At 32.7% G+C, this 25,000-nt stretch overlaps 1 protein-coding gene across 7 annotated transcripts in view; it reads left to right on the top strand.

Moving 5' to 3' along the window:
* The window catches only part of LOC118443809 (uncharacterized), a 59,416-nt gene that overhangs the window by 30,325 nt on the left and 4,091 nt on the right, over positions 1-25,000 (top strand). The window contains exons 1-18 of one of the 7 annotated variants that reach the window (XM_035871302.2): positions 9,003-9,584; positions 11,268-11,587; positions 12,773-13,056; positions 13,791-14,071; positions 15,724-15,997; positions 16,421-16,849; positions 17,032-17,638; positions 17,779-17,954; positions 18,390-19,345; positions 19,420-19,602; positions 19,673-19,826; positions 19,894-20,087; positions 20,179-20,352; positions 20,432-20,594; positions 20,699-20,885; positions 20,956-21,059; positions 21,789-21,922; positions 22,853-25,000. The exon at positions 22,853-25,000 is cut by the window's right edge and continues 4,091 nt beyond it. In XM_035871302.2, the coding sequence (XP_035727195.2) occupies positions 13,041-13,056; positions 13,791-14,071; positions 15,724-15,997; positions 16,421-16,849; positions 17,032-17,638; positions 17,779-17,954; positions 18,390-19,345; positions 19,420-19,602; positions 19,673-19,826; positions 19,894-20,087; positions 20,179-20,352; positions 20,432-20,594; positions 20,699-20,885; positions 20,956-21,059; positions 21,789-21,877 (3,987 nt within the window). In that variant the 5' untranslated portion in view covers positions 9,003-9,584; positions 11,268-11,587; positions 12,773-13,040 and the 3' untranslated portion in view covers positions 21,878-21,922; positions 22,853-25,000. Of the gene's footprint in view, positions 1-9,002; positions 9,585-10,535; positions 10,589-11,267; positions 11,588-12,772; positions 13,057-13,224; positions 13,432-13,790; positions 14,072-15,723; positions 15,998-16,420; positions 16,850-17,031; positions 17,639-17,778; positions 17,955-18,389; positions 19,346-19,419; positions 19,603-19,672; positions 19,827-19,893; positions 20,088-20,178; positions 20,353-20,431; positions 20,595-20,698; positions 20,886-20,955; positions 21,060-21,788; positions 21,923-22,852 lie in introns of those variants that run through there. The other 6 variants (XM_035871310.2, XM_035871312.2, XM_085657261.1 and 3 more) reach the window with 6 other exon arrangements.

Raw genomic sequence — 25,000 nt, 5'->3', positions numbered from 1 at the left:
CCTACGAAAATGACAATGCATCCTATTTGATAAAAGAGATATAAGTTTCTTTCATCTTTTTCTATTTATTGTAATATTTTTGAAATATTATTCATAAGGTATTGTTTTAACAATAATACAATTATAATTGTAATGATTATCTCATTATTATTCAATCGTTATCTAATCATTATATAATAATCCAAATCAAATTAAAAAAACATTATCATCCCTTAATAATAATAACACTGTGATAATAACTATATATATATATATATATATATATATATATATATATATATATAAAGAAAAAATTAAAGAATAAAAGAAAACAACAATGATTGATCAATGATCGTGATTAATTCGATGAATGATTCAAGAAAAAGTTTAAGCTGGTCCACCGGCGCCGTGGTACTGCGATCGATATCGAAAGTGTTTTTCGTTGAAAAAGACACCCCGTATTATTCCAGGGGATATAGGGGTGCATGACCTAGATTCGCTTGGGCGTGTTATATGGGTCATAGACACCATTCGTGGCTGGTCACAGGTACGTTCTTTACGTCAGCGTGTACGTGCACCTATGTCCTACATATTTACACGTGTATGTATACACGCATATACACATACGAGCGCGCGCGGATCTATATGCATATGTGTATAAGTGTGTATGTGTGTGTGTATAAGATGGAGCAGGAACGGGATGGGTGGGAGGGGGGTGGAAGGGCTGCTATGTGAATGCGCCCGCGCACACACGTTCAACCCGGATTATAGTAGTTTCCACGGGAACAGGAATTCTCGAATATGGGACAAAAGAGAGATAGAGATAAATATACTGAGAGGACATTTTTCATTTATATTGGTAACGTAAAGTTTGTTTCGTTCTAATCATTTATATTCTAATAGATTATTATCAAACGATAAATAGATAGATAAATGAATTGTAAATATATATATATATATATATATATATATATATATATATATATATATACATATATATATATTCTCTTTATTTATTATTTTTATTCAAGCATTTCTTTATTATTTATGTTATTTTATTTTGTTCCGTTTTATTTCGTTTCAATTTATTTTTTCCGTTTTTTCATTTTTATTTGAGTAAAAGTAAAAGAGTAATTTTGGTAGATCGCGTATATACCGTTGTTTAATTGATAGTTTCAAAAAAAAAAAAGAAAAAAAAAGAAAGAAAAAAAAACAACAACCATATAAATTAGTCAAACGCGTTGTAAACAAGAGATGAAAAATGACACTAACAAAAATTATAGAAGGGGAGGATGGGGAGTTATATATATATATATAGATAGAGAGAGAGAGAGAGAAAATTGAAAAAAAAAAAGAGGGAAACAAAGAAAATTGGGATAGAAAAGGAATAGAGAAAAAATTATTTGCTTTACATATAAATTTCGATATTTTTGCGATAAGTTTGAAAAAAGAAAGGAAAAAAAAATAATATGAGCATTTAATAAGAGAAAAAATATTTAATTATCGACAACCGACCTAGAAATCTAATCTTTTAGAAGGGAAGATTATGTCTTTGTTTTCTTTAACGTATTAGACGAGAATAGATAGATACGAAATAGTAGTTTATCCTTGAATCTATTCTCTAATCGATAACGTCGATAATTAAGTCTACGTATAAGTATATTATTAGCACCGGTTATTGCCGATGTAGATTTTTATTTGATATATTAAGATTTACGAGAAAAGGGTATATATGGGGGTTCATTCGTTCGTTCATTCGTTCCTTCCTTCGTTCGTTCGTTCAAAATTATTTCACGAGGATATAAATATCTTTTCATTAACTTTGTGACGCAAAACTGATACCTATATATATATATATATATATACACCTGCATGCATATATAAGTATAGATATATACGTGGGACGAAGAAAAGAGTATATGGATATTCGTACGTTCGGAAAGGAGAAAAAAAAATTCGTTTCGTCGTTTCAATTCTAATTCGTTAAACGTATATGACATTTTTATTCGATCGGAAATGAGAGAACGTTTTGAAAAAAAAAAAAAAAAAAAAAAAGAAGAAAGCAAAAGGAAAAAAAAAATAGAAAAGAGAACATGACTCTCCACATCTCTTTTCCCCCTCCTCCCTAAAATTAAAAGTTAATATCCACTTCGTATCTCATATCCGATGATATTCTTTATATAATGTCGAACTTTTTGTTTTTCAATCCTTTGTATTTTCTCTCTCTCTTTCCCTCACTCTCTCTCTCTCTCTCTCTCTCTCTCTCTCTCTCTCTCTCTCTTTCTCTCTCTTTCTCTTTTTCCTTTCATTTCATTAATACCTCCATATCCGTAACGTTTTACGTTACTAATTTGATTTTCACATTCCTATGTTTATTATGCTCTTTTTCTACTAGTATTCATTTCCATGGTGAACTTTGAAATTTTTCAATATTAACGAGACAAGCCGGGTTGGAAATACGCAGTTTTCATTTTTCTTCGATAAAAAAAAAGAAAATTATATGAGACAGAGAGAGAGAGAGAGAGAAAAAATAAATGTGAAAAAAATTTATTGAGAATAATTCAAGCGAAATTATTTATTTCGTTAGAAGAAATATTATTGGGAAAAGGATAAAAAAGAAAAAGAAAAGAAAACAGAAGAAGAAAAAAATGGAAGGGAAAAAGATAACTAGCGAGGATCAGTGAATCTTTCGGATAAATTCTTGAGAACAATCGTTGTAGAATAAGAAGAAGAAGTTGTTGGTCCAATGAAATTGAACGAGATCCTCGGCCACGGTCTAATAAATTACTAATTCGCCTGGTAGCGAGTTCCGAGCTAACGATCTCTTCCTTTTCTTTTTCATTACGATCGTTACGTCACAGGAGTCGTTAAAAACAGCTACTACCAATCTTTATTTTATCGCATTAATCCTCCATAACCCAATTTTTTTTCATTCATATCTAAAAACAAAAATTTATTATACGTATATAAACGTAGAACTTATAACGTCGCTATAATATACCTATTAAGTAGTACTTATACTCACCGAACATTATTTCTTAAATATAAATTAATAATTAATATTCTAACAAAATAATACAGCAAATATATATATATATGAGCCCGTTTATTTTGAAAGTGACCTACGTCTAAAAAAAAAAAAGACAAAAAAAAAGCAAAAATAAATAAATGGACTTAAAAGTAAAGATTAAATACAAAAAGTAATATAAGTGTAAATAAAAAATAAATATGAATATAAATGGACTTAGGTCATTTTCAAAATAAACGGTTCATATATATACATATACACACATCTACACAGGAAATTTGAACAAAAATTATATACATATATATATATATATATATTTAATTATTAATTAATTATTAATTACATATAATATATATATTATTATTATATATATATATTCTACATATATATAATAAATAAAAATATATCTAATATACAGATATGCATTATTATTATTATTATTATTATTATTATTATTATTATTATTATTATTATTATTATTATTATTATTATTATTATTATTATATCTATATAGATATAATATAGTAATTAGATGAAAATAGAAAATAGAACTAAATCATTTCCATTAATTTAATTATGTGTATATATATATATATATAATTAAATTAATATATATATATAATATAATTAAATAAATGTGTATATATATATATATATATGTATATATAAGTGTATCAGAGGATTAAATGTAAAACATTCTTTCATTTATATTATCAATATGTAATTATCGAGCCGTAAATTAATCATAAATCTTTCGTGCGGGTAAGAGGAATAAAAAAAAAAAAAAAAAAAAAAAAAAGGAGGAGAGAGAGAGAAAAAAACGAAAAAGAAAACAAACAAGAAGAAAAAGAAGAAGAAGAGCGGTCGATGACGAGAGAGGAAGCACATCGTCGAATCGTTAAAGCGTCATGAAATAGAGGATGCGATAGCGATGTCCGACGTGCGACACGAGAACTGCATACGAAACTATTTTCGTCTGTCTCTCTCTCTCTGTCTCTCTCTCTCTCTCTCTCTCTCTCTCTCTCTCTCTCTCTCTCTCTCTCTCTCTCTCTCTCTGTGTTCGTCTGTTTCTTTCCGTCTCTTTCTCTCTAGTTTTCGCATAGATTCACGATCAAACGGATGGGATTAGTTTGCCTCGACGAATTTCGTTGGTGAATAAACGATCGATACCTCCCCTACAATCACTGATGATTATCCAGAGATTAGAATGATTGATTTTTTTTCTCGCATATCTCTCTAACTCATTCGTAAACGATTTTCGATACAATAAATCATAAAGTATACCAATCTTTCTTCCTCTCTCTCTATTTTCTTTCTCTTTTTCTTTATTTTTTATTTTTTCATTCTATTCACATATTCCATTTTTATACTCACGGATATGTACATTTTTTATATACATACATTCACACACACACACACACACACACACACACACACACACACATATATATATACTATATACATTCATTCATTTATTCTTGAATCCGATTGAAGTATAAATAAATAAATGTTTCATTTTTTAAGACAAGCATACGACCAAATTAGTTATTTATTTATTTATTTTTTTTTTCTTGTTAATTTAGCTTTTGACAAATGTTTCCATTTGTTTTTTATAAACGAATGGTTACATTTAGTTTAAATGAGATAAAAGTAAATGTACTATTCAATGTGAAAGAACGGCCATTTTTAGTAATTAACAAAGTCATGCAATAGATAATACAAATAATATTTGTATACCCTAAGTCCCGTGATTCGATATATATAAATTTTCTATATCGTTCTTATATTATAGATCATATATAGATCTCTCAGCTTTCTCATTCTATCCTTTTTGATTCTCAAACAACCTTTCGATGAAGCTGTTACGATAAATAAATAAGAGACGATTCAACGAGTTCCCTCTCATCTTGTTGTCGCTCTGCACGCAACAGAGAAATATCTTTCCGAGAAGGGAGTAGACATCTGACGAGATCTTTCTTAAAAAAGATGTTGTTGCATCGAAAAAGATCGAGAGGTTCGAACAACAATTTTCTTCCTTTACTTATTTATTTATTTATTTATTTATTTATTTATTTATTTATTTACTTACTTACTTTTCTTTTTTTTTTCTTTTTTCTCCATACACTTCGACTTTCTTGTTTCCAAAAAAAAAAAAAAAAAAAAAGAAAATAAAGAGAAAAAAAAAAGAAAAAAGAAAAAGAATAACAAACAAGTCTTGAATTTTTTACAAACGAATATTTTGTTTATTTATAAAATTAAAATTTGTTTATATTTATAGACACAAACACACACACATACATATGTGTACCTATATATATATATATATATATATATATATATATATATATATATAACATATAAACATATTCACACAACCAACATATATCACATATAATATCTGTATGTATATATATATATATATATATATATATATATATATATATGTGTATGTGTGTGTAAGAATTTATTACTTTCTGCTATGTTAGTATATAATAGTTTAGAAAAAAATTTTTTTTCTCTACGTAAGATAAACAACTTTTCACATTGAACAATATAACGCGATATTCGATATCTGATATTTCTTCGGATTTTTTCCTTTATTATCATTATGAACGAATCAGTATTATCGTTTGTCTCATTTTTTCTTAATGGTCGATACGCTGCTTTGTATCTATATACTTAGAAGTTGATACGTAATCATGTAACTCATTTTCAGCACTCACTCCCTCTCTCTCTTTTTCTCTCATATACACATACACACACACACACACACACACACACACACACACTTGTTCGTGTGCCATCACATATACACGACACATAGCGTACTCTACGTTCTCTTCTTTTTATCGTCATATTTCTTTTCTTCCTTTTCTTCTTCTTCTTCCTCTTCTTTTCTTCTACTTCTTCTTCTTCCTCTTCTTTTCTTCTACTTCTTCTTCTTCTTCTTCTTCCTCTTCTTTTCTTCTACTTCTTCTTCTTCTTCTTCTTCTTCTTCCTCTTCTTCTTACTCTTCTTCTTCTTCTTCTTCTTTTTCTTCTTTTTTTCCCTTCTTGCTCATTCTCTTACCCGCAGTATTTTCCTGGCCGACAGCCCACCTAAATCACCAAACGAATTCTTTTTTTAAGCCGATCTTAACTCGAAAGCCGGACCTTCCCTTATCTATTTGAGTGGAGTAGGAGCTTTGATATAAAAAAAAAAAAAAAAAGAAAAAAAGAAAAAAAAAAGAAAGGGAAAAGAAAAAAATCAAAGAAAAATACATATTAAAAAATAAAAGAAGAAATAAAATGGAAAGGAAAAGAAAAGAAAAGAAAAGAAAAGAAAAGAAAAGATAAGAATAATATATGAAAAGAATTAATTTGAAATGAAAGAAAATATTTTCCACCTCACTCTCTCTCTCTCTCTCTCTCTCTCTCTCTCTCTCTCTCTCTCTTTCTTTCTTTCTTTCTTTCTTTCTTTTTATTATACCCCCTTCATCCCCTTCTGTACACTGGGGTTGTCTTTACGAGCTCGACAATACCCTCTCTAACAAATTTACGAGTCCTTCTTTTACCTTTCATGGAATCCGAAGTGCCTTCCATGGAATTTTTTCATTTATAATATACTCTGTTTCTCTTTGGCTCTCCCTCATATTATTTGTCATATCGTCTCTCTCTCTCTCTCTCTCTCTCTCTCTCTCTCTCTCTCTCTCACTTTTACTCTTACTTTCACTCTCACTCTCTCTCTCTCTTTCTCTCTATCATTTTCAAAGAAAAACGCTCGGAGATATATTCTCTCTCGGACCGAGTCATTGATTAAAAATCTCATTTCGTGTTTGCGAAATAAAATCAAAGTAAAAAAAGAAGACGGCGTGGGATTGGGGGGGGAAGAGGAAAGTTGTAATAACAAATATTTATATAATAACTATATATATAAAACGTACGCGCGCACACGTAGTGGAGCGAATTCTTTGCAAAAAATTTAATCACGACGATACGTCTTCTTCGTTTTAACGAAACGTACAATTATTTATTTCGATTAAACGATGATTTTGGAAGAAAATATGTATGTAATCGATATATCGTTAGAAAAATCATTAGAAGATAATAATAATTTCTTTGTTCAAAACGAGAGAATTGATTTATTGGTACGTTCGAAAATTAGTTCAATTTTCTCGACGAGTTAGTCCGATTAATGTATTAATTGATTTATTATATTACATACACGTTATTAAATATGTGTGTGTGTGTGTGTGTATATATAAATTTATTAACAAACGTTTTCTTATGATAATATGTAATCATTGCGTTATGGAATAATATATAATCATTATATAGAAATTTCCATTTGATAACCACATTACAACAATTTCCATCAATTTTACTTAATTTTCATTTTTCCATCAATTTTACTTAATTTTCATTTTTTTTTTCAATTTAAAAAAATAAAAGAAAAAAAAATCGTAGAAAACGTAGAAATTTGAAAATTTTTACGAGAAACGAACAATCAAACAAAAAAAAAGAAGAAAAGAAAAAGAATACATTTTCCACGCGCAAATAAATATATACATTCTATTACAGAAAAAAAAAATTAAAATAAAAAAATAAAAAACGTTATAGCGCGCATATTGACCAATTGAATTTTACATTGTAATACGACGATCACGTTGTCAAGAATATCCTCGTCGAAGAGTTAGGGAATCGAAATGAAAAAAAAAAAAAAATAATAAATAAATAAATAAATAAATAAATAAATAAATAAATAAATAAAGGAACAACAAAAAAATTGATCAAAAAAAGAAAATGAAACAGAAAGGAACGAAAAGGAGAGTCGGAAAGAAGAAAGAGAACAAAAAGGAGTAAAAAAAGAAAAGAAAAAAAAAATGAAAGAAAAACAACATAAAAAGAGATGTAAAAGAACCGCATTAAAAAAAAAAGAAAAAAAAAAAAGAAAGAAAAAGAAAAAACAAATTCCGATCTTGACTCGTATATCTCATAAATGGGGGAAGAGAAAAGGAAAAAAGAAAAAAAAAAGAAAACGAAAAAAAAGAAGAAGAAAAAAGAAAAGACGTGTAAAGAGAAAAAAGTAAAAGAGTGGCGAGAGAGAGAGAGAAAGAGAGAGAGAGAGAGAGAGTGAGATAAGGAAAGGAAACAACAAAAAAAGGAAGGAAGAAACAAAAAAAAATAACGAAAATAAGTAACTAAAAAAGAAAGAGAAAAAGAAAGAAGAAGAAAGAGAGAGAGTGAGAGAGAAAGATGCGTCGGATGATGAGAAGAGGTCCACAGGGGTTGAACGTTTCTCGGTACGCCCGTTAGAGATACGGTTTAGAGAAGACACGCGCGCACGCGTGCACTTGCTCGACATACGGCCAGGCGTACCTTCCCTCTCTCTCTCTCTCTCTTTCAATCTCTCTCTCTCCTTCTCATTCATCCCCCCTTCAGTGACGCGCTCCATCGGTCCACCTCCCACTCTTTCACCTCTGGAGAGCATCGTAGATAGGTGGTGGGGAGTCGGTGGATTGTCTCTCTCTTTCTCTCTCTCTCTCTCTCTCTTTATCTTTCTCTCTCTCTTTTTCTCTTTCTCGCTCGTTCGCTCAGAACCTCTCTCTCTCTCTCTCTTTTTCTCTCTGTCTTTCTCACGTACATACATACACACACTCTCTCACTGACTCGTATATTCGCTCACTCACTCTTTCTCTCAGTCTCTCGCGCGAAGCGGTCCCGCGCTGACGCATAGTGTATTGTGCTTCTCTCGGTCTCTACGTTGCGGCTGGTCCAGGTCTCTTCGTCTTCGTTGAGACTTTACTATCATCTCTCTCTCTCTCTCTATCTCTATCTCTTTCTTTCTCTATTTCTCTCTCTCTCTCTCTTTCTCCTTTCTCTTTTTCTCTCTCTTTCTCTTTTAACCTATCCTAATCTTTTTAACACTTCTTCTTTTTCTACTACTTTTACTTCTTTTTCAGTTTTCTTTTTCATTTCCCTTTTCTCTCTCTCTCTCTCTCTCCTATCTTTTTTCTTTCTCCTTTAACCTGTTCTAATCTTTTCTAACACTTTTTTTTCAATTTTCTTTCTATTTTCTCTCTCTCCCTCTCTCTCTTTCTCTTTCTCTTTTTATCTATCCATCTGTCTATCTCTCTTTCTCGATCTTATATCTTCCTTCTTTTTCATTGGATATCATCAGTATTGTTATACCGAAGGAATAGTTAAACATAAATGAAAAATTTATAGGGAGAGAGAGAGAGATACAAAGCTCGTGCGAAAATCATGTTCTGGATACACCGTGGAAGGGGCGAGAGATAGCGTGTTTGCTATTTTCGAGACGCTGTGGAGCTTTGCCAAAGCGTGCCTTGCCTTCTCTCTTTCTCTCTCTCTCTCTCTTTGCCTTTATTTTTCTCTCTTTCCTCTTCTACTTATTTCTTTATCTATTCCTTTTTCTTTTTTTTCTCTCTCTCTCTCTCTATCTTCTAACCTCTCTCTATCTCTATTTCTATCTCTCTATCTTTCGTTGTTGAGACAAGTGAAAAGGAGAATTGATGTTATCGTTATCCTGTTATTATTATCATTATTGGGAATTAGATAAGAAGAGGATAAAAGGAGTGGTGAATTTTCAAGAGGATTTTTAAACTATTGTTTACTTCGTATCTCCTTTCTCTCTCTCTCTCTCTCTCTCCTCTTTCTGTATCTCTCTGTCTATGTGTTTTGCGTATGTGCATACGCGCGCTCGCGCACGCGAGCTTGCTGTGTGTGTGTGTTCGTGTGTTCGTGTGGTCGTGTGTTCGTGTGTTCATGTGTTCTATCGAAAAAGATTGAGTTTCTTTTACTTATTTTTTTTTCTTTCCTTTTTTCCTTCGAAAGGTCGATTTTTTCATATTAGGTCAATTGATCTCTTCTTATTCCTCGGCAAATGAGTCTCGAATGATCGAACGTGATTCATCCATCGATCGTAAAAGACGTTTCGCGCGTTCGTTCGTACGCGTACATATAACGGTGTTACTCTCGTGTTCCTCTCTCCTCCTGTTGTTGTTATTATGTTGTCGTTGGAGAACGCGTGACTCAACATCGCCACGATCATGGTGTGCGATATGAAATTGTCAAAGGATATAAAGAGAGGGAGAGAAAGTGAGTGAGTGAGTGAGTAAGTGAGTGAGTGAGTGAGTAAGAGTGCGAGTGAGTAAGATTACGATTGATTGATTCTCTCTCTTTCTCTCTCTCTCTCTCTCTCTCTCTCTCTCTCTCTCTCTCTTTTTTTTTCTCTCTTTGAGTCTGTGTTTATGTTTATACAAGTGATTGTAAATTAATCAAAAGTAAGGTGGAGAGCGGTGAACGAAGGTATTTGATTACTTTCGATCTTTTGTTTTCGTTTGTTTTGTTTTCTTTTTTTTTTTTTTTTTTGTAATTTTTTTTGTTCCCTTTTTTCCTCTCCCTCCCCATTAACTCTCTTTCTGTCTGTTTCTCTCTTTCTCTCTCTCTCTTTCTTTCTTTCTCGCGCGCGCGCTCTTTCTATATCTATATCAATATTCATTTTATTTTCACTTTGATTCTCTCGAAAGTAAACGTTTCGATCGTCGTCTAAAGAGAAATATCGAGATTCGAGATTTATCCGGTAAGTCGATAAAATTTCATTATTATTATTTATTCGTTATTCGTAGATCTGAGATATAACGTACACGTACTTATAACATATACATACGTGGTATATACATAAGAAAAAAAATTTTATTTCTTTTTGATTCGCACATTTCCGTGAAGATTGGTACGATATAGAATCACGTACGATTAGCGTAATATCGACTATGCATTTATATAGGGAAACGATAACGTGAAATTTTATTTTCGTGGATGCCTTTTCAATTTGGAATCGCGACTTTCGTCACGTATCCTTCGTGTCTCGTTTACGAGCTCATTTTCACGAACAGTTTAAATTTTACGATCTATCGACGATTTCGAACGTTCTCTCTTATTTCCCTCCCTCTTTCTCTTTCTTCTTTCTATCCTCTTTTTTTTTTCTTTTTTTTTTTTTCTTTTTTCCTTTTCCGTACAGTGACTACTTCAAATTATTATTAATCGTACGTTGTGTTAATAGTAATTTTATTTCTTTTTAATGGATCGAATAAAAATGTGTGCCTGTGTGTGTGTATGTGTGTCAAAGAGAGAATTATATAGAAATGACGAGAAAGGATAGATCTCTTAACGAGTGAGAGAGAGAGAGAGAGAGAGAGAGAGAGAGAGAGAGAGAGAGAGAGAGAGAGAGACGTATATGTAAATCGACATTGATTTCGCAGAAACGATCGAAGATCTAAAGGTCTTTTAAAAGTCGAAGCTCGAAGTGGATAATATCGAAAAGGAAGTGATGTTGGAATCGAAGAAATAGAATATTTTTTCTTCTTTTTCTTCTTCTTCCTCTTCTTCCTCTTCTTCTAAGGTCTCTTAAAAGTCAAACCTCGAAGTGAGATAAGATCGAGAAGGAAGTGATTTAAGAATCGAGAGAATAGCACTTTTGCCTCATCTTTTTCTTCTTCTATTTTTCAATAAATCACTTCGAACATATCAACGATATAATATCTTTTCGATCTTCCGCAATGAAGATGGGAACCAATTGGAGGTTCGTTGATCTAATCGTTTGAATTTGTTCATTTTCTTTTCGCTTTCTTATCACCCTCCCCTCTCTCCCCACCCCCACTCCCTCCCTCCCATCACATTTTTTTTCTTTCTTTCTTACCTGTCTTTCTCTTTTCCCTTTGATTTTTCTTATGCCATTACATTTTTTTTCTTTTGCCTTCTTTCATTGGGGTTGAAGAAGTGAGATAAAAAAAAAAAAAGAAAAAGAAAATAAATAAATAATAAAAATTAAATATTAAAAAAAGAACATCACTTCAACGCGGACCATTCGAAAAATTGTTCCGGTTATTATTATTATTGTTTTTTTTTCTTTTTTTTTTTTATCTCTATCCATTTGTGTTCTTATAAATCGAACTCTTCATATAAAGAGCTAATAATGTTTTCGGTCTAGTAAAGCGGAGAAAGTGTTAACGTTTACGACCTAGAAACACACATATGTGTATATATATATATATATATATATATATATATATATATAAAGTGGTATATCTATCGGTTCTATCTGAAATATAATACATATGTTCGATTTCATATTCAAATGTATTCCATTTTGTTAGACTACTAGCTTTTGTATAGAAATCCCTTTAAATTATTCAAATACCCGTATACCCGTCGGTAATGCAATTCATTAGACGAAAGGTGGGGCTGTGGGTGGGCGTTCAATTAATACGTGTGGTGTGTGTAGTCGATCGAAATCTGAAGTCGTTCGAAATATCATCGATCGCGTTAGGACGGGACGTATTCTATAACTAGGAGGATAACGGTTTAATTTGATTTATTTAATCGATTAGAAAAAAAAAAAAAAAAAAAAAAGGAAAAAGATTCATTAGATTCAATTGAATTAATTCATCGTTTATAATATTTTATTAGATCGATGAAGAAAATTGCGGAGGAATTTTTTGTCGTTTGTTCTTTTAATTTTTCTTTTTCTTCCTCTTTTCTTTCTTTCTTTTTTTCTTTTGTTTTTTTTTTCTTTTTAATATCTCTCTCTTCATTTTTTTTCTCTTTTTTTTCTTTTTCTTTTTTTTTTTCTATCTTCCGCTCGATTCCATTTCGAACGAAATCGATTATTGATCCAATATGAGTATTATAGATTGTGTTAACATATAACAATCCGATAGAAAATTTGTAACGGTGACGAAAAGGATTGTGTTATGTCTGCTTCCAGAGTGTACGATGTTGGAAGGTGGTCGTGCAGCGATCTGGCTCCTTGTATCAGTCCAACGTGCTGCACGCCACCCGAAAGATTTACGTACTAACCCTGTTGCACCTGTTTGAACAAAACAGAAAAGAAAAAAGTAAACAAAAAAGAAAAAAGAAAAGAAAAAAAGAAAGCAAAAGACCCAATAAAACAAAACAGAACAAAACAAAACAAAACAAAAAAAAAACCACCAGTCGCAGAGCCCTGCACCGTAACCCCATGACGCATTTAACACATGGCCCGCCTGGAGAGTAAGTGTTTTCACGCTTCACGATTTTACTTCTCTCTATCTCTCTCTCTATCTCTCTCTCTATCTCTCTCTCTCTCTCTCTCTCTCTCTCTATCTCTATCTCTTTCTCTCTCTCTCTCTCTATGTCTCTTTCTATTTTCCTGTCTTTCTCTAGTCTTAGAGCAAGCAGCTATCCGTTTATATCCAAGATAATAACGTTGCTTCTCGAAAATGCTCTCCAATGAAGTAAAGACCAAGGGATCCTATGAAAAGCAAAATCTTTGGATAACGCACTCTCCCCTACCTACCGAGCTTCTTTTTTTAGCTAATCTATCTTCTATTATCTTTTTCAACCGATCGCGTATATTAGAAAGGCGACAAAATAACAAAAGAGAAGGTGTGTTTTATTTAGGTGCGAGAGAGATAGGCTGCGACAAAGAGAAAATAGAAAATATTAAAAAAAAAAATAACAAAAAAAAAAACAAAAAACAAAAACAAAAAATAATAATAAAAATAAAAAAGAATAAAATAAAATAAAATAAAATAATAGAAATATAATATTATTTATCGAATATTATTTACGAGCCAAGGATGAGCTGGATTTTTGTTTTTTTTTTTTTACTTTCTTCTTTTTTTTTCTTCTTTTCTCCTCTTTTTTTTTTTCTTTTTTTCTTTTTGTTTATATATCCAATCGAGATCAAACGATCATCAAAATAATAAATGATGCTTAATTATAATAAATAATCATTGTTACAGTACCGAGCATAGTGGTGCATAAAGGAAGCAGGTCGCAAGGTCGACCTGAGAGTCCAACTGTGGTGGTACGCGGAGGAATGCCCTCGTTGCCGTCCTCCAGGCAAGGCCTCGTCCTCGGTGGCTCCACTGCAGCTTATACAAGTGCCTCGGGCTCGGATATGATAGACGGGAATGCCAACCCCACCGTCGGCAGCAATCCCGCACCGAACTCTCATCACCGTCCCACGCCATCCTGCCCACCTGATAAATTGGATACCGAGAGCAAGAACTTTCGGAATAGGGTAAGGTTCTATTACTGTTTATTGTTGTTCCATCGTATATATTCGAACTAACGTTTATTCTCATCGTTTGATAAAAAATTTGTTGGAAAAAAAAAAGAAAAAAAGAAAAAAAAAAAGAAAAACAGATAATACATCTTTATAATGCATTTATTAACTCAATTATAAGATCACGATTTAGCATTGATGAGATCTTTATTACTGTTTCATCATTATACATTTGATCTTTATTTTTTATCAAACTTATGAAAAATTTCTTATGAAAGAAATAATACATTTTTATATTTTGATATATTCATTAATTTTTTTTCAACCCTCAACAATATGAGATATATCATCATTGAGAATAGGGCAAATGATCTATTATAGTTTATTACTGTTACATCGTTTATTTGTTCTAACGTTTATTATCATTATTGCATGAAACGTTTCTTAAGAAAAAGATAATAATACATTTTTATAGTGTATTTATATTAATTCGTTAAATCTCAATATTATGAAGTTATTATTGACATGACAATTATATATTTTTCTTTAGCAAACTGAAAGTACGGATGACGGTGACACATCGTTTAATTAATAAAATAAATCAATGATAAATTGTTTTTATTTCAAAATTACATTTAGTATATATATATATATATATGCGAGTATATGTTTCTGCGCGCGCGCAGAACGTGTATAATACGTATTTATACGTAAGATATCTAAAAGCGGATTAAATCAGATTAGATTTAATTAAGAATAAATTAAGAAATCTCTATATTGATATTAAGAAATTATAAAGATTCACACGATACAAAACCTTTTCAATATTTATCTTCGATAATATAATGATCAATCCGACTGACAGGGTATACTACTATTATGTTGATAGATCTAATATTAACAAACTAAACATATCTGGATATATAATTTTAACGTAAGAACCAAATCGTTTGATTTCAACAAGCAAAAGCGAGAACTACTCGTGCTATTCGATCGACATGTTAACACAGGGCTCTCTTTAAATAGCTTTAATCTTGTTCGGCTCATTGCTTCGGCCGCTCCTCCTCGACGAAGTAATCTGATTTAGCTTAGCCGTTAATACCAATTAGTAGAGCACGATAAAATGAGTCACAAGTTTAGGTAGTGGTACCTATGACGTGATGATGGATACACACATTGCCAATCTTATGCATCGTCGTTTATAATCATAAGGGTACCTTTAAATGAAAATTTTCTTTTTTTTTTTTCTTTTTCATCATCCTCCTTTTTTTTCTTTTTTTTTTTTTTTCTTTTTTCCTTCTAAACGCTTCGCAATAATCTTTTCTAACGATATAAAAAATAATTTTACTTGAATTATTCCTAATAAAGTTCTCTCTCTCTCTTTTCTCTTTTTGTTCAAGAAAAATGAAAGCCGACGTACTTTCTATTAGTTTGAATTAATTAAAAATTTAAGAATCCTTTAATATTGAAAAAAGGAAAAAATATTTTTTTCCTCTTTTCTTCTCGCTTTCCCCTTCCCCTTCACTCCTTCCTCCTCCTCTCTGTATATATATATATATATATATATATATATATATATATATATATATATATATATCTTGCTCTCTCGATGACGATTCTAAGAAATAAGATCGTAAAGCTTTTTCACATTTTCACGGATATTTTAGACGAGTACGAAAGTGAAATTACTGGTCAGAAGTCATGCTATAGGAGAATCAACGTCTCCACCGAGAGAACCGCACAATAGTCCGTCGTCACCGCACAGCGCTCAGTCGGTCGAAACAGAGAAAAAATTCACGAGTAGTCTCTCGCCAAACTCAAACAATTCAAAGCTTAACAACAACGAGCCGATGTTCAACAGCAATCTCTGTACGACCCAGTCACCTAAGCAAATGCGTAACACGGCTACTTCGCCCACTTGTCGAGTTCCATCGCGAAATGGTAAATGATCCGTTAGTAATTTGATCTTTTTTTCTATCGTTTTATTTTATTTTTTCAATTAATCAATTAATCAATTAATTAATTAACTAAGGAAAACAGAACTTCGAAATCTACGAGTAGTATTAAACGTTCTATTCTTGTTGTTTGGATAATCTTTTATTTATTTATTTATTTATTTATTTATTTTTTTTTTTTTTATTTCATTTCTTAATTATCGATGTTTCGTTTGAATTATAATTCAACTTATCTCATTGTCTTGAAAGTATTTAGATAAAGCTTTGTATTATTATTATTATTATTATTATTATTATTATTATTATTATTATTATTATTATTATTATTATTATTATTATTATTATTATTATTGTTGTTATATTGTTATTTATTGTTGTCGTTGTTGTTGTTGTTGTTGTTGAAATGCAGGTCAATCTAGTCCCTCTCAGGTACATTCACCAAAGAACATCATCTCTCCGACGAACGGTAATAATAAGTCGGATAATAATCATCGTTCGAAGTTATCATCGGGCTCGAATATCATACAGAAATGCAATAATTGCGTGAAAAACAATCAGAACGAGAGACCGGGTTTGTTACAAACCCCGGTCTCTCCGTCGAAGACAGGCCAGGCACTCCAGCATTCACCGAAAAGTACGAATTTGGCACCGAATGCGCAGAACAATCAACAGAGATCGGATCAACGAAGGCCGAACACTCTTAACATATGCAACAACCAATGTTCGGCACAATGCGGTAATACACTTTCCGTAAGCAGGCCGAGCTCGAGACATAAGCTCAGGCATCAGAATTCGTCACAGGGTAGCTTCGACAGTGCATCGCCGTGTTTATCTCGAGGTTGGTCCTTAATTAGATTTCTTTCTTTCTTTCTTTCTTTCTTTCTTTCTTTTTTTTTCTTTTCTTTCTCTCTCTCTCTCTCGCTCTCTCTTTTTTTTTTTTACTGATTATTTATTAAAACACAACGAGATCGTCGCATGCATTTTGATTGTATCTAATTATCGTTAACTCCTTCAACGCAGATAGTAGTACCGAGTTGTACACAGACAGTACCGGTATCGACCTTGAACAGTTCATCGCAGAGACGATAAATCGTAATCAAAAGGATCGTACTGTCTTATTAAAGATCGAGAAAGAATTAATCGAATTTGCTAAGGATAGACAAAAGCTCTGTCATAAGTTCCCAAATATGTCATCGTACAACAGAATGTTGGTACACAGAGTGGCGGCTTATTTCGGTATGGAACATAACGTAGATCAAACGGGACTTAGCGTGATCGTAACAAGAACTAAAAACATGCGAATACCTGACACACGTTTCAAGGAACATATCAGGGACGATTTAATATTATCCGAGGAACCACGTAGGAGTATACTTAAAAGAGATTCGAATTCGTTTGAAGATAGTTTCAATTTTAAATCGCCCGATAGATTGTCGGGTGATTATTGTCGACGTAGCAAGAGTTTCGAGGAACGACAGGAACAATACGAAAGGACAAGGCGGAGGATATTCAAAGGAAGTAGCGGAGATAGCAACGAAGTTGCTTCCTGGCAATATTGGTCTTCATCCGAAAGTTCCGATGCCTCCGCTAGGTATCGCTTATTATATCCTTCGGATCATGCGAGCAGGTGAAATTTTATTAATTAATTAATTCATTCATTCAATCGAACGATTCAATCGTTATAAAATTTCTATTCGTACGATCTTAATTTTATTACTTCAATATACTTTATAACGAGGGATGTACCTACCTGATCGTGTATTTTAGACAAACTCGATTGCTGAAAGGTGAATCCCTCGATACGAGAGAATCTTACCGTGCTGAAGTTGTACGACCTTCGGTTTCTAAATCGTCCAGTTTTGACGGCTATACGAGAGGCATGCTATCAAGAGGGGACAGCGTAACGTCCACCCATAGTGCTGGAGCTCGTCTCATGAAACAAGGTTCGCCTCTGATTCTTTGCTACTCGGACTGATTATTGCAAGTTTATGCATTGGCATTTCTCGTCCAGGTAATATTGATATGATTATTGATGATTAAAGATTGGAAAGGTATACTGACACGGTACAGGGATATTCCTTTTTAATGATAAAAACCATCGGATTCTTTTTTTTTTGTTTGTTTTTCGTTTCTGTCGTTCTTTTCCTTTTTTTTTCTTTTTTTTTTTTTTTTTTTTTTTTAATCGATGATATTCCCCCAAACGTTTATGATCTTCGTTAGTAGACAAGTATAAACACACATGGGATTGGAATTTTTCGTTTTTTTCTTTTCTTTTCTTTTTTTTTTCTTTTTTGTTTTTTTTTGTTTTTTTGTTTTTGTAAGAATTATTCCCTCTATCGAAACTACAGAATAATCGGACGAATGTCTGTATGTTACAGATTCGGGTGCAAGCGTGTGTTCTCGTTTAAGCCCATCCAGTAGCGGATATAAATCTCAAAGTCAACGCAGCGACGCTACGATCTCACCATCCCCATCGCCGTCGCCCGTGGCAGCAATGACATGTAGTCATACTCAAGTATCTAGTCAGGATCTAGCTTCTCCGGAATCAAGCAATCAAACGGTGATGTGGGCTATTACCAGTCTATCCAGTGTACCACCTGGTAGCATCATCATTAATCCTCAAACGAATCAACCGTACACGAATGCCGACGGTTCAATATATCGTTTTGATCCGGAAAATCCACCAAAGTTCTTTTCAACGGAAAATGAAAATAACGGCCATCAGGCAACTACTAACAAACATAACGAAATGTCTGAACCAACCAAAGCTGCCAGACAGAACGAATCCAAGAGTGAAAGTAAAAAACGTTCGAAATCTAATAATAATAATAATAATAATAATAATAATAATAATAACAATGGTGGTAATGGTACACCACCAACAACAACAACGACGACGACGACGACGACGACGACGACGAGTGCTCACGTGACGAATACCGCAACGTCACCTAGTTTGCCATTTACTCCACCGCCACCACCACCTCCACCTCCACCACCCCCACCAGTTCTAACGCAACAACAAAACACGCCTGTTCAGCAGCAACAAACTCTAGTCAAGCCGTCCACGACGGTGCAAACGTGTAGTCATAATCAAACGGCACAACCGTACGCGAATTATGTACCTACCTCAGAACCGTACAACCAAGGTGTGTATCAATCACCTGGAATAGGACAACAACAAGCTGTGATGATGTCGACCTCTCATCCTACTCAGGGTCAAGCTAATATGCCGAACAATGGTCAAAATGAGGTTGCGTTCAACCAAAATCCTCCTGTTTATGCCAATTACGGTGGTGTGCCTGTTCAGCAAGGATCGATGCCACAGTCTAACGTAAGTTAATTTGTTAAGAAAAAAAAAATAAAAATAAAAGTATTCTTTCATTGGAATCTCTTTAACTGGTTTAGGAGGTATCCGATTTATCCGGATATTTCGTTGGTATGAATATCTACGATCAACGTGGCGCTGGCGATAATCATTCGACGCCACCGCATACCTATCCTCAACCACCCCCATCTTCCAATCAAACTATGCAAAATGTGCAGACGATGCAACCTAATTATTGGCAACCTCCGCCAAACCAAATACCGGTATGAAACATGAAACATGAGAATTTGTTATCATTCATAACATGTTAACGTGTTAATGCTTTATTTATAGCCACAGCAAACGATGTACTTTGTCCCACCACCAGGAACGACGATCTCAGTAGGACAAAATCCAGGTGATAGACAACAATTACATCAGCAGCAAAGATTTACACCGAATTACGCTTTTAATGCACAAACTATGACGCCGCCGAATCAATCGAATGGTAATTTTAACTTTTATTGCATTTTTTTCTCTTCTCTCTTGAACATGAGACCAATCGTTTCTTTTAGCAAATTATATGAGCAGCTATCCGGTATCTTACAACTCGGTCCCTGCTGTCGCTCCAGCACCAGCCGATTATACTTATCAACCATCAGTACATATGGTTCCAACGTATTACCCACCACCAGGGCAACAGCCTATACAGCCACCACCAGTTATGTACAGGGTGCCTACACCACCGAATACTCCGATATCGAATCAGGTAAAAAGAAAAAATATATTTTTTCTATTATTCATGATAGTTTTATTATTGTCATATAAATCTAACTACTTTCAATGATTCCATATTATAGATGCCCGGAGTGCCGTTGATGTATGTCAACTCCGGTAGTTACGCACCACCAACTATGGTATCTGGTGGGACCTTTGGACATCAGGTTGCACATAATGGTACATCCCCTGCGCCACCTGGTACTTACATGACTCCCGCGCTGGTTCCAAATCTTGTTTTTAGGCAAAACGTTCCTGTAAGATAATGAAACATCATTTTTTATATATATATAATTAATTTCAATCGTCAACGAGTATTTATCAATATTTATTTAGGTTGTCACTGGTGTTCGAGCTTCGACACCAGGTAGCTCTCAAAGAGCAAGCAGGTCACCTACTCCGGCGCACGAACTGTTCGGTGGTGGAAGTGGGGACAGAAACGCACAACCTCAACCACGCTACCCACTGCCAATGTATCAGGGTGTCCATATCGTGCAAGGTATTCATTAATAGTCTAATCTTGATAATTATATTCTATCTTTGCATATATCAACTAGCAACGATTGTCAATCAATATATTTTTCTTTTTTTTTTGCAATTCAGGAGATATGAGACTGATGCATCCAGGAGTATCTGCTAATCCTCGGTTACCATACGCACCGGTACCATCACCACCTGTTGTTCAAGGTTGCCCACGGCCATATCGACCACCCTCTTATTCTTCGAACACCTCGGGCGGTGGCACGCCTACTTCGTTCGACGGAAGAAATCAAAAGATTCGAAAACAGAGGTAGGAAATGAATCGTACGGATTTTTTAAAAGGATATATTGAGGTTGATCGAGATAATCATTTCGATTAGGTCCAAGGTAGCAACTTTACCACCGATCAATGCACGGCCCAATATTTATCAGACTCCTTCCATGCCATCGCTCTCGTCCAATGTACCGAAAGATATTAGAGAAGGTAAGACATTTCTAATCTGATGTTTTCATAATCTAAAACATTCTTCTTCGTGATGACCTTTTCATAATTGTTTCTTTCATGATTCCTCGACGTTTCCCTTTCTTTTTGTATTTATAATTAAAATTCGCTTAAAACTTTCGTTATTTTTTTTTTTTTCACTTTCGTATCGTACATGGGGAAAAAAAAAGAAAAAGAAAATAAAAACAAAAACGAAGAAAAGCAAGATAAACAAAAGAGAAGGAAAAAGACCATCTAATTTGGTAATTGTAAGTAACAAAAAAAAAGAAAAGAAGAAAAAGAAAACAAAAAATGTTTTCACGCATTCTTGTCTTCGTTTAAAAGCAAAACCCGTGAAAGAGGAGAATATGATAATGATATTAAGGTACAGATAACAAAGGAATTACTTTAATTATATGAAAATATGAGTGTAAGAAAAGTATAATAACAAAAAAAAAAAAAAAACAAACGACAAAGAAGAAACAAAACAACGAAATATGTTTTTCTTTTATTTTAGCCAATAACTTTTTTTTTTTTTTTTTTTTTTTTTGGAGCTTCTTCGCGTGTACTCGTTCGTTTTCGTTCTACTTCGTTGGATTTCTTTTATTCTTTTTTTATATTTATTTATTTATTTATTTATTTTTTTTTTTTATATATATACATATATTTTTTCTCTTCTTCTTATTTTCTTTCTTTACTCTTTCAATCTGTCGCTCTGTGGATCATTGTTAGATCGATACGGCGAATGTGCTGGAGAGGGTGGTTCCTGCTTTCGCGAGCAAGCTCACGAGTCCGCAGAGTCTTGGTCTTTCTCGAGATAAATCTATCGTGTGTGCCACGTTCCAATGGAGAGAAAAAAAAGAAAAGTAGGAAGCTGTATCTTTTCGGCACATTTTGTTACATTCGGAATTGCACAATTCGCTTCTGTATATTCATATATATAAATATATTATTTTATACAAAATATATACGTAGATATGCATAAGAGAAGATATTCAATTCTTTTTTCTCTTTTTTTTTTCCTTTTTTTCTTTTTTTTTTATTTTTTTTTTTTTATGCCAAAATTACGAATATTGTAGAGACGACATTTTTCTTGCATAATTTTTACTTCTCCTTTTTTTTTTTTTTTTTTTTCGTTTATCTATGTATATATATATGGTCAAAATCAAAATGTATATGTATCTCACAAGGGTTACGCTTTTTTTGTGCTTTACAAAAATTATTTGTATACACTGTGATATACACGTAAGAAAAGATTTAAAAATTTTCTTTCTACTACACGAAAATTATTAATACTCTCGATGATGTTTTTTTTGCACAGTTCTTTTTGTTCGTTCGTTCGTTTGTTTGTTTGTTCGTTCGTTCGTTCGTTCGTTCGTTCTTTTGTTCGTTCGTTTGTTTCTTTTTCTTTTCTTTTTTTTTTTTTTTTTTTTTTTTTCTTTTTTTATGTGTACAGTTTGATCAGAACGAAAATTTTGTAAGTAATTGTACAAGGGGTGGTTACGCTTTTTCTGTGCTTTACAAAAATTATTTTCATTTTTTACTTTTTAATTTTCCCCTTTTTTTTCTCTCTCTTTTCTTTATTTTCATTTAATTTTCGGCACATTGTGTATATTTGATCGCGTTTATTTATAATATTTCTTTTACTGGCATTTTTTAATGGCGTTAATTTGCACCGAAAGAAAATAATATCGACTGGCGATAATGAACGTTAAGAACACAATTGTTTCCTCTCTCTTTCTCTCTCTTTCTATCTCCACTTCTTTCATATTTCAGATATATTCTTTTATTTTTAGGAACCGTAAAGGTGACAATCACCCGTCGAAACCAGTTGGTACAATATTAAGTAACGAGGCTGACAGAAGAATTCAACGTTGATAATAACAAGAGAAGAGAGAGAGAGAGAGAGAGAAAGAGTGTGTGTGTGTGTGTGTGTATGTGTGGATGGGTGGGTAGGTGGGTGATTGGGTGAATTGGGAGAGGGTTGAAAATCATTGAGGAAATGAAATTTAAAAGAAATAAACTACAAAGAAACAAAACAAAACAAAACAAAACAAAAATAATGAAGGAGAGCGAGATAGATAGATAGACAGACAGAGAGAGAGAGAGAGAGAGAGAGAGAGAGAGAGAGAGAGAGGGAGAAATAGGGAGAGACAGTGAAAAAGGGTGGGAGGGAGAGAGAGAGAGAGAGAGAAAAAACTGAAAGGCAATCTGCTATACCATAGTAGATTAACCATTCGCGCATAATGCTACCATGTTAATTATACTATTAATTATTTAAAAAAGAAGGCTAAGACGTAACTATTAGCGCGTAAAATCTAGATTATGAGAATTGAGATGGAAAATAATAAGATATAAGAACGGGAGGAGAGAAGAGAAGAAGAAAGAAAGAAAGAAAGAAAGAAAGAAGGAAGGAAGGAAGGAAGGAAGGAAAGAAGAAGAAAGGAAAAAATCAATTCATCGGTTTGACGGTTGCTGCTACTTCTGCTACTGTTGATGATGACGATGACAAAGATAATGATAACAATGATTATATGATTATGATAATGATCCAATGAAACAGAGTCACTGAATAGAAAAATTTAAACTATTGCGATTATTACAGAGTATATATATATATATATATAAAAGATATAATATATATATATATATTATAAATATTTTAATCGCGGTTTTACAGATATACTATATGAATGTGAGGTTAATTTCTAAGTAACTTAGCATTAAGATGAAACACTTTTATGGAACACCATGCACACGCATTCCTCCTCTCACCGACACTTCATTCTACGTACATACCTGAAAAAAAGAAAAGAAACTCCGCCCCTCCCCTCCCCATCCATGCGCGCACACACACACACACACACACACACACACACATACATACATACATACGTAGATTACGTATTATACATTTATACGATTACATACACATCAGATGCAGGATTATCACATATATAGAAAAAAAAAAGGAAAAAAAAAAGAAAAAAGAAGTAAATAAATAAAACAAAGAAATAATACTACTATCCTATGGGAGATGTTCGTTGCAGCTGCAGCTGGCGATATCTATTCCTATGAAGTGACAAGAAATAAAAAAAAAAGGAAGAAGAGAATAAGAGTGAGATAGATGAAAGAGAGAGAGAGAGAGAGAGAGAGAGAGAGAGAGAGAGTGTGTGAGACGGAGAGATAAGAAGAGAAAGAGAAAGAAATAATATGCGACTTTAAAAATAAAAAAAAATAAAAAAAAAAAAAAAAGAAAAAGATAAATATTACTGAGTACGTTTACAATTAGTACGCGTCGTATTCGAATTAGCACAACACGATCGGCCATATTACGCGTATGTATATTTTTGTTGCCCATAATTTTGATACGCACTACTTGATCATTGAAAAGAAAAGAAAAAGAAAAAGAAAAAGAAAAAAAAGAAAAAGAAAAAAAAAGAAAAAAAAAAAGAAAAGAAAAAGAAAAAGAAATAGAAACGCTACCTCAGTCTCTCTTCACGTTCGAGTGAAAAACGATAGGGAAGAAAATTTTTCTGAACTCGTAATGAAACAAGAAAGGAATGACGAAGTAATGATTAAAAAAGAAAAAAGAATAAAAAAAGAAAAAAAAAAAAAGAGAAAAGAAAGGAAAACAAAAAAAAAACAGAATGCTATTTATACACTGCTTCTATGCAAATTTCTCTCATTCTATTACGTTGAGGCTTTTAGCTTTAATGAAAGGACTATTATTCCGTCGTGTAAAATGGCGTGCGTTTATAAAAAAAAAAAAAAAAGAAAAAAAAAGAAAAAAGAAGTAAAGAAAATAAAAAGAATAAAAAAATAGAAAGAAGGAAAAACGAACGAAGAGAAAAAATGAACAAGCAGAACAAAAAGAAAAAGGAAAATATGGAAATAAAAGGAGGAGGTGGAGGAGGAGGAGGAGGAGGAAGAAGAGGATGAGG

This window comes from Vespa mandarinia, chromosome 1 (genome assembly GCF_050613455.1).
Source record: "Vespa mandarinia isolate Hongniang chromosome 1, ASM5061345v1, whole genome shotgun sequence".
Classification (NCBI taxonomy): domain Eukaryota; kingdom Metazoa; phylum Arthropoda; class Insecta; order Hymenoptera; family Vespidae; genus Vespa; species Vespa mandarinia.
The sequence above is the reverse complement of the archived record's forward strand: the minus strand, read 5'-3'. Positions and strand labels throughout refer to the sequence as shown.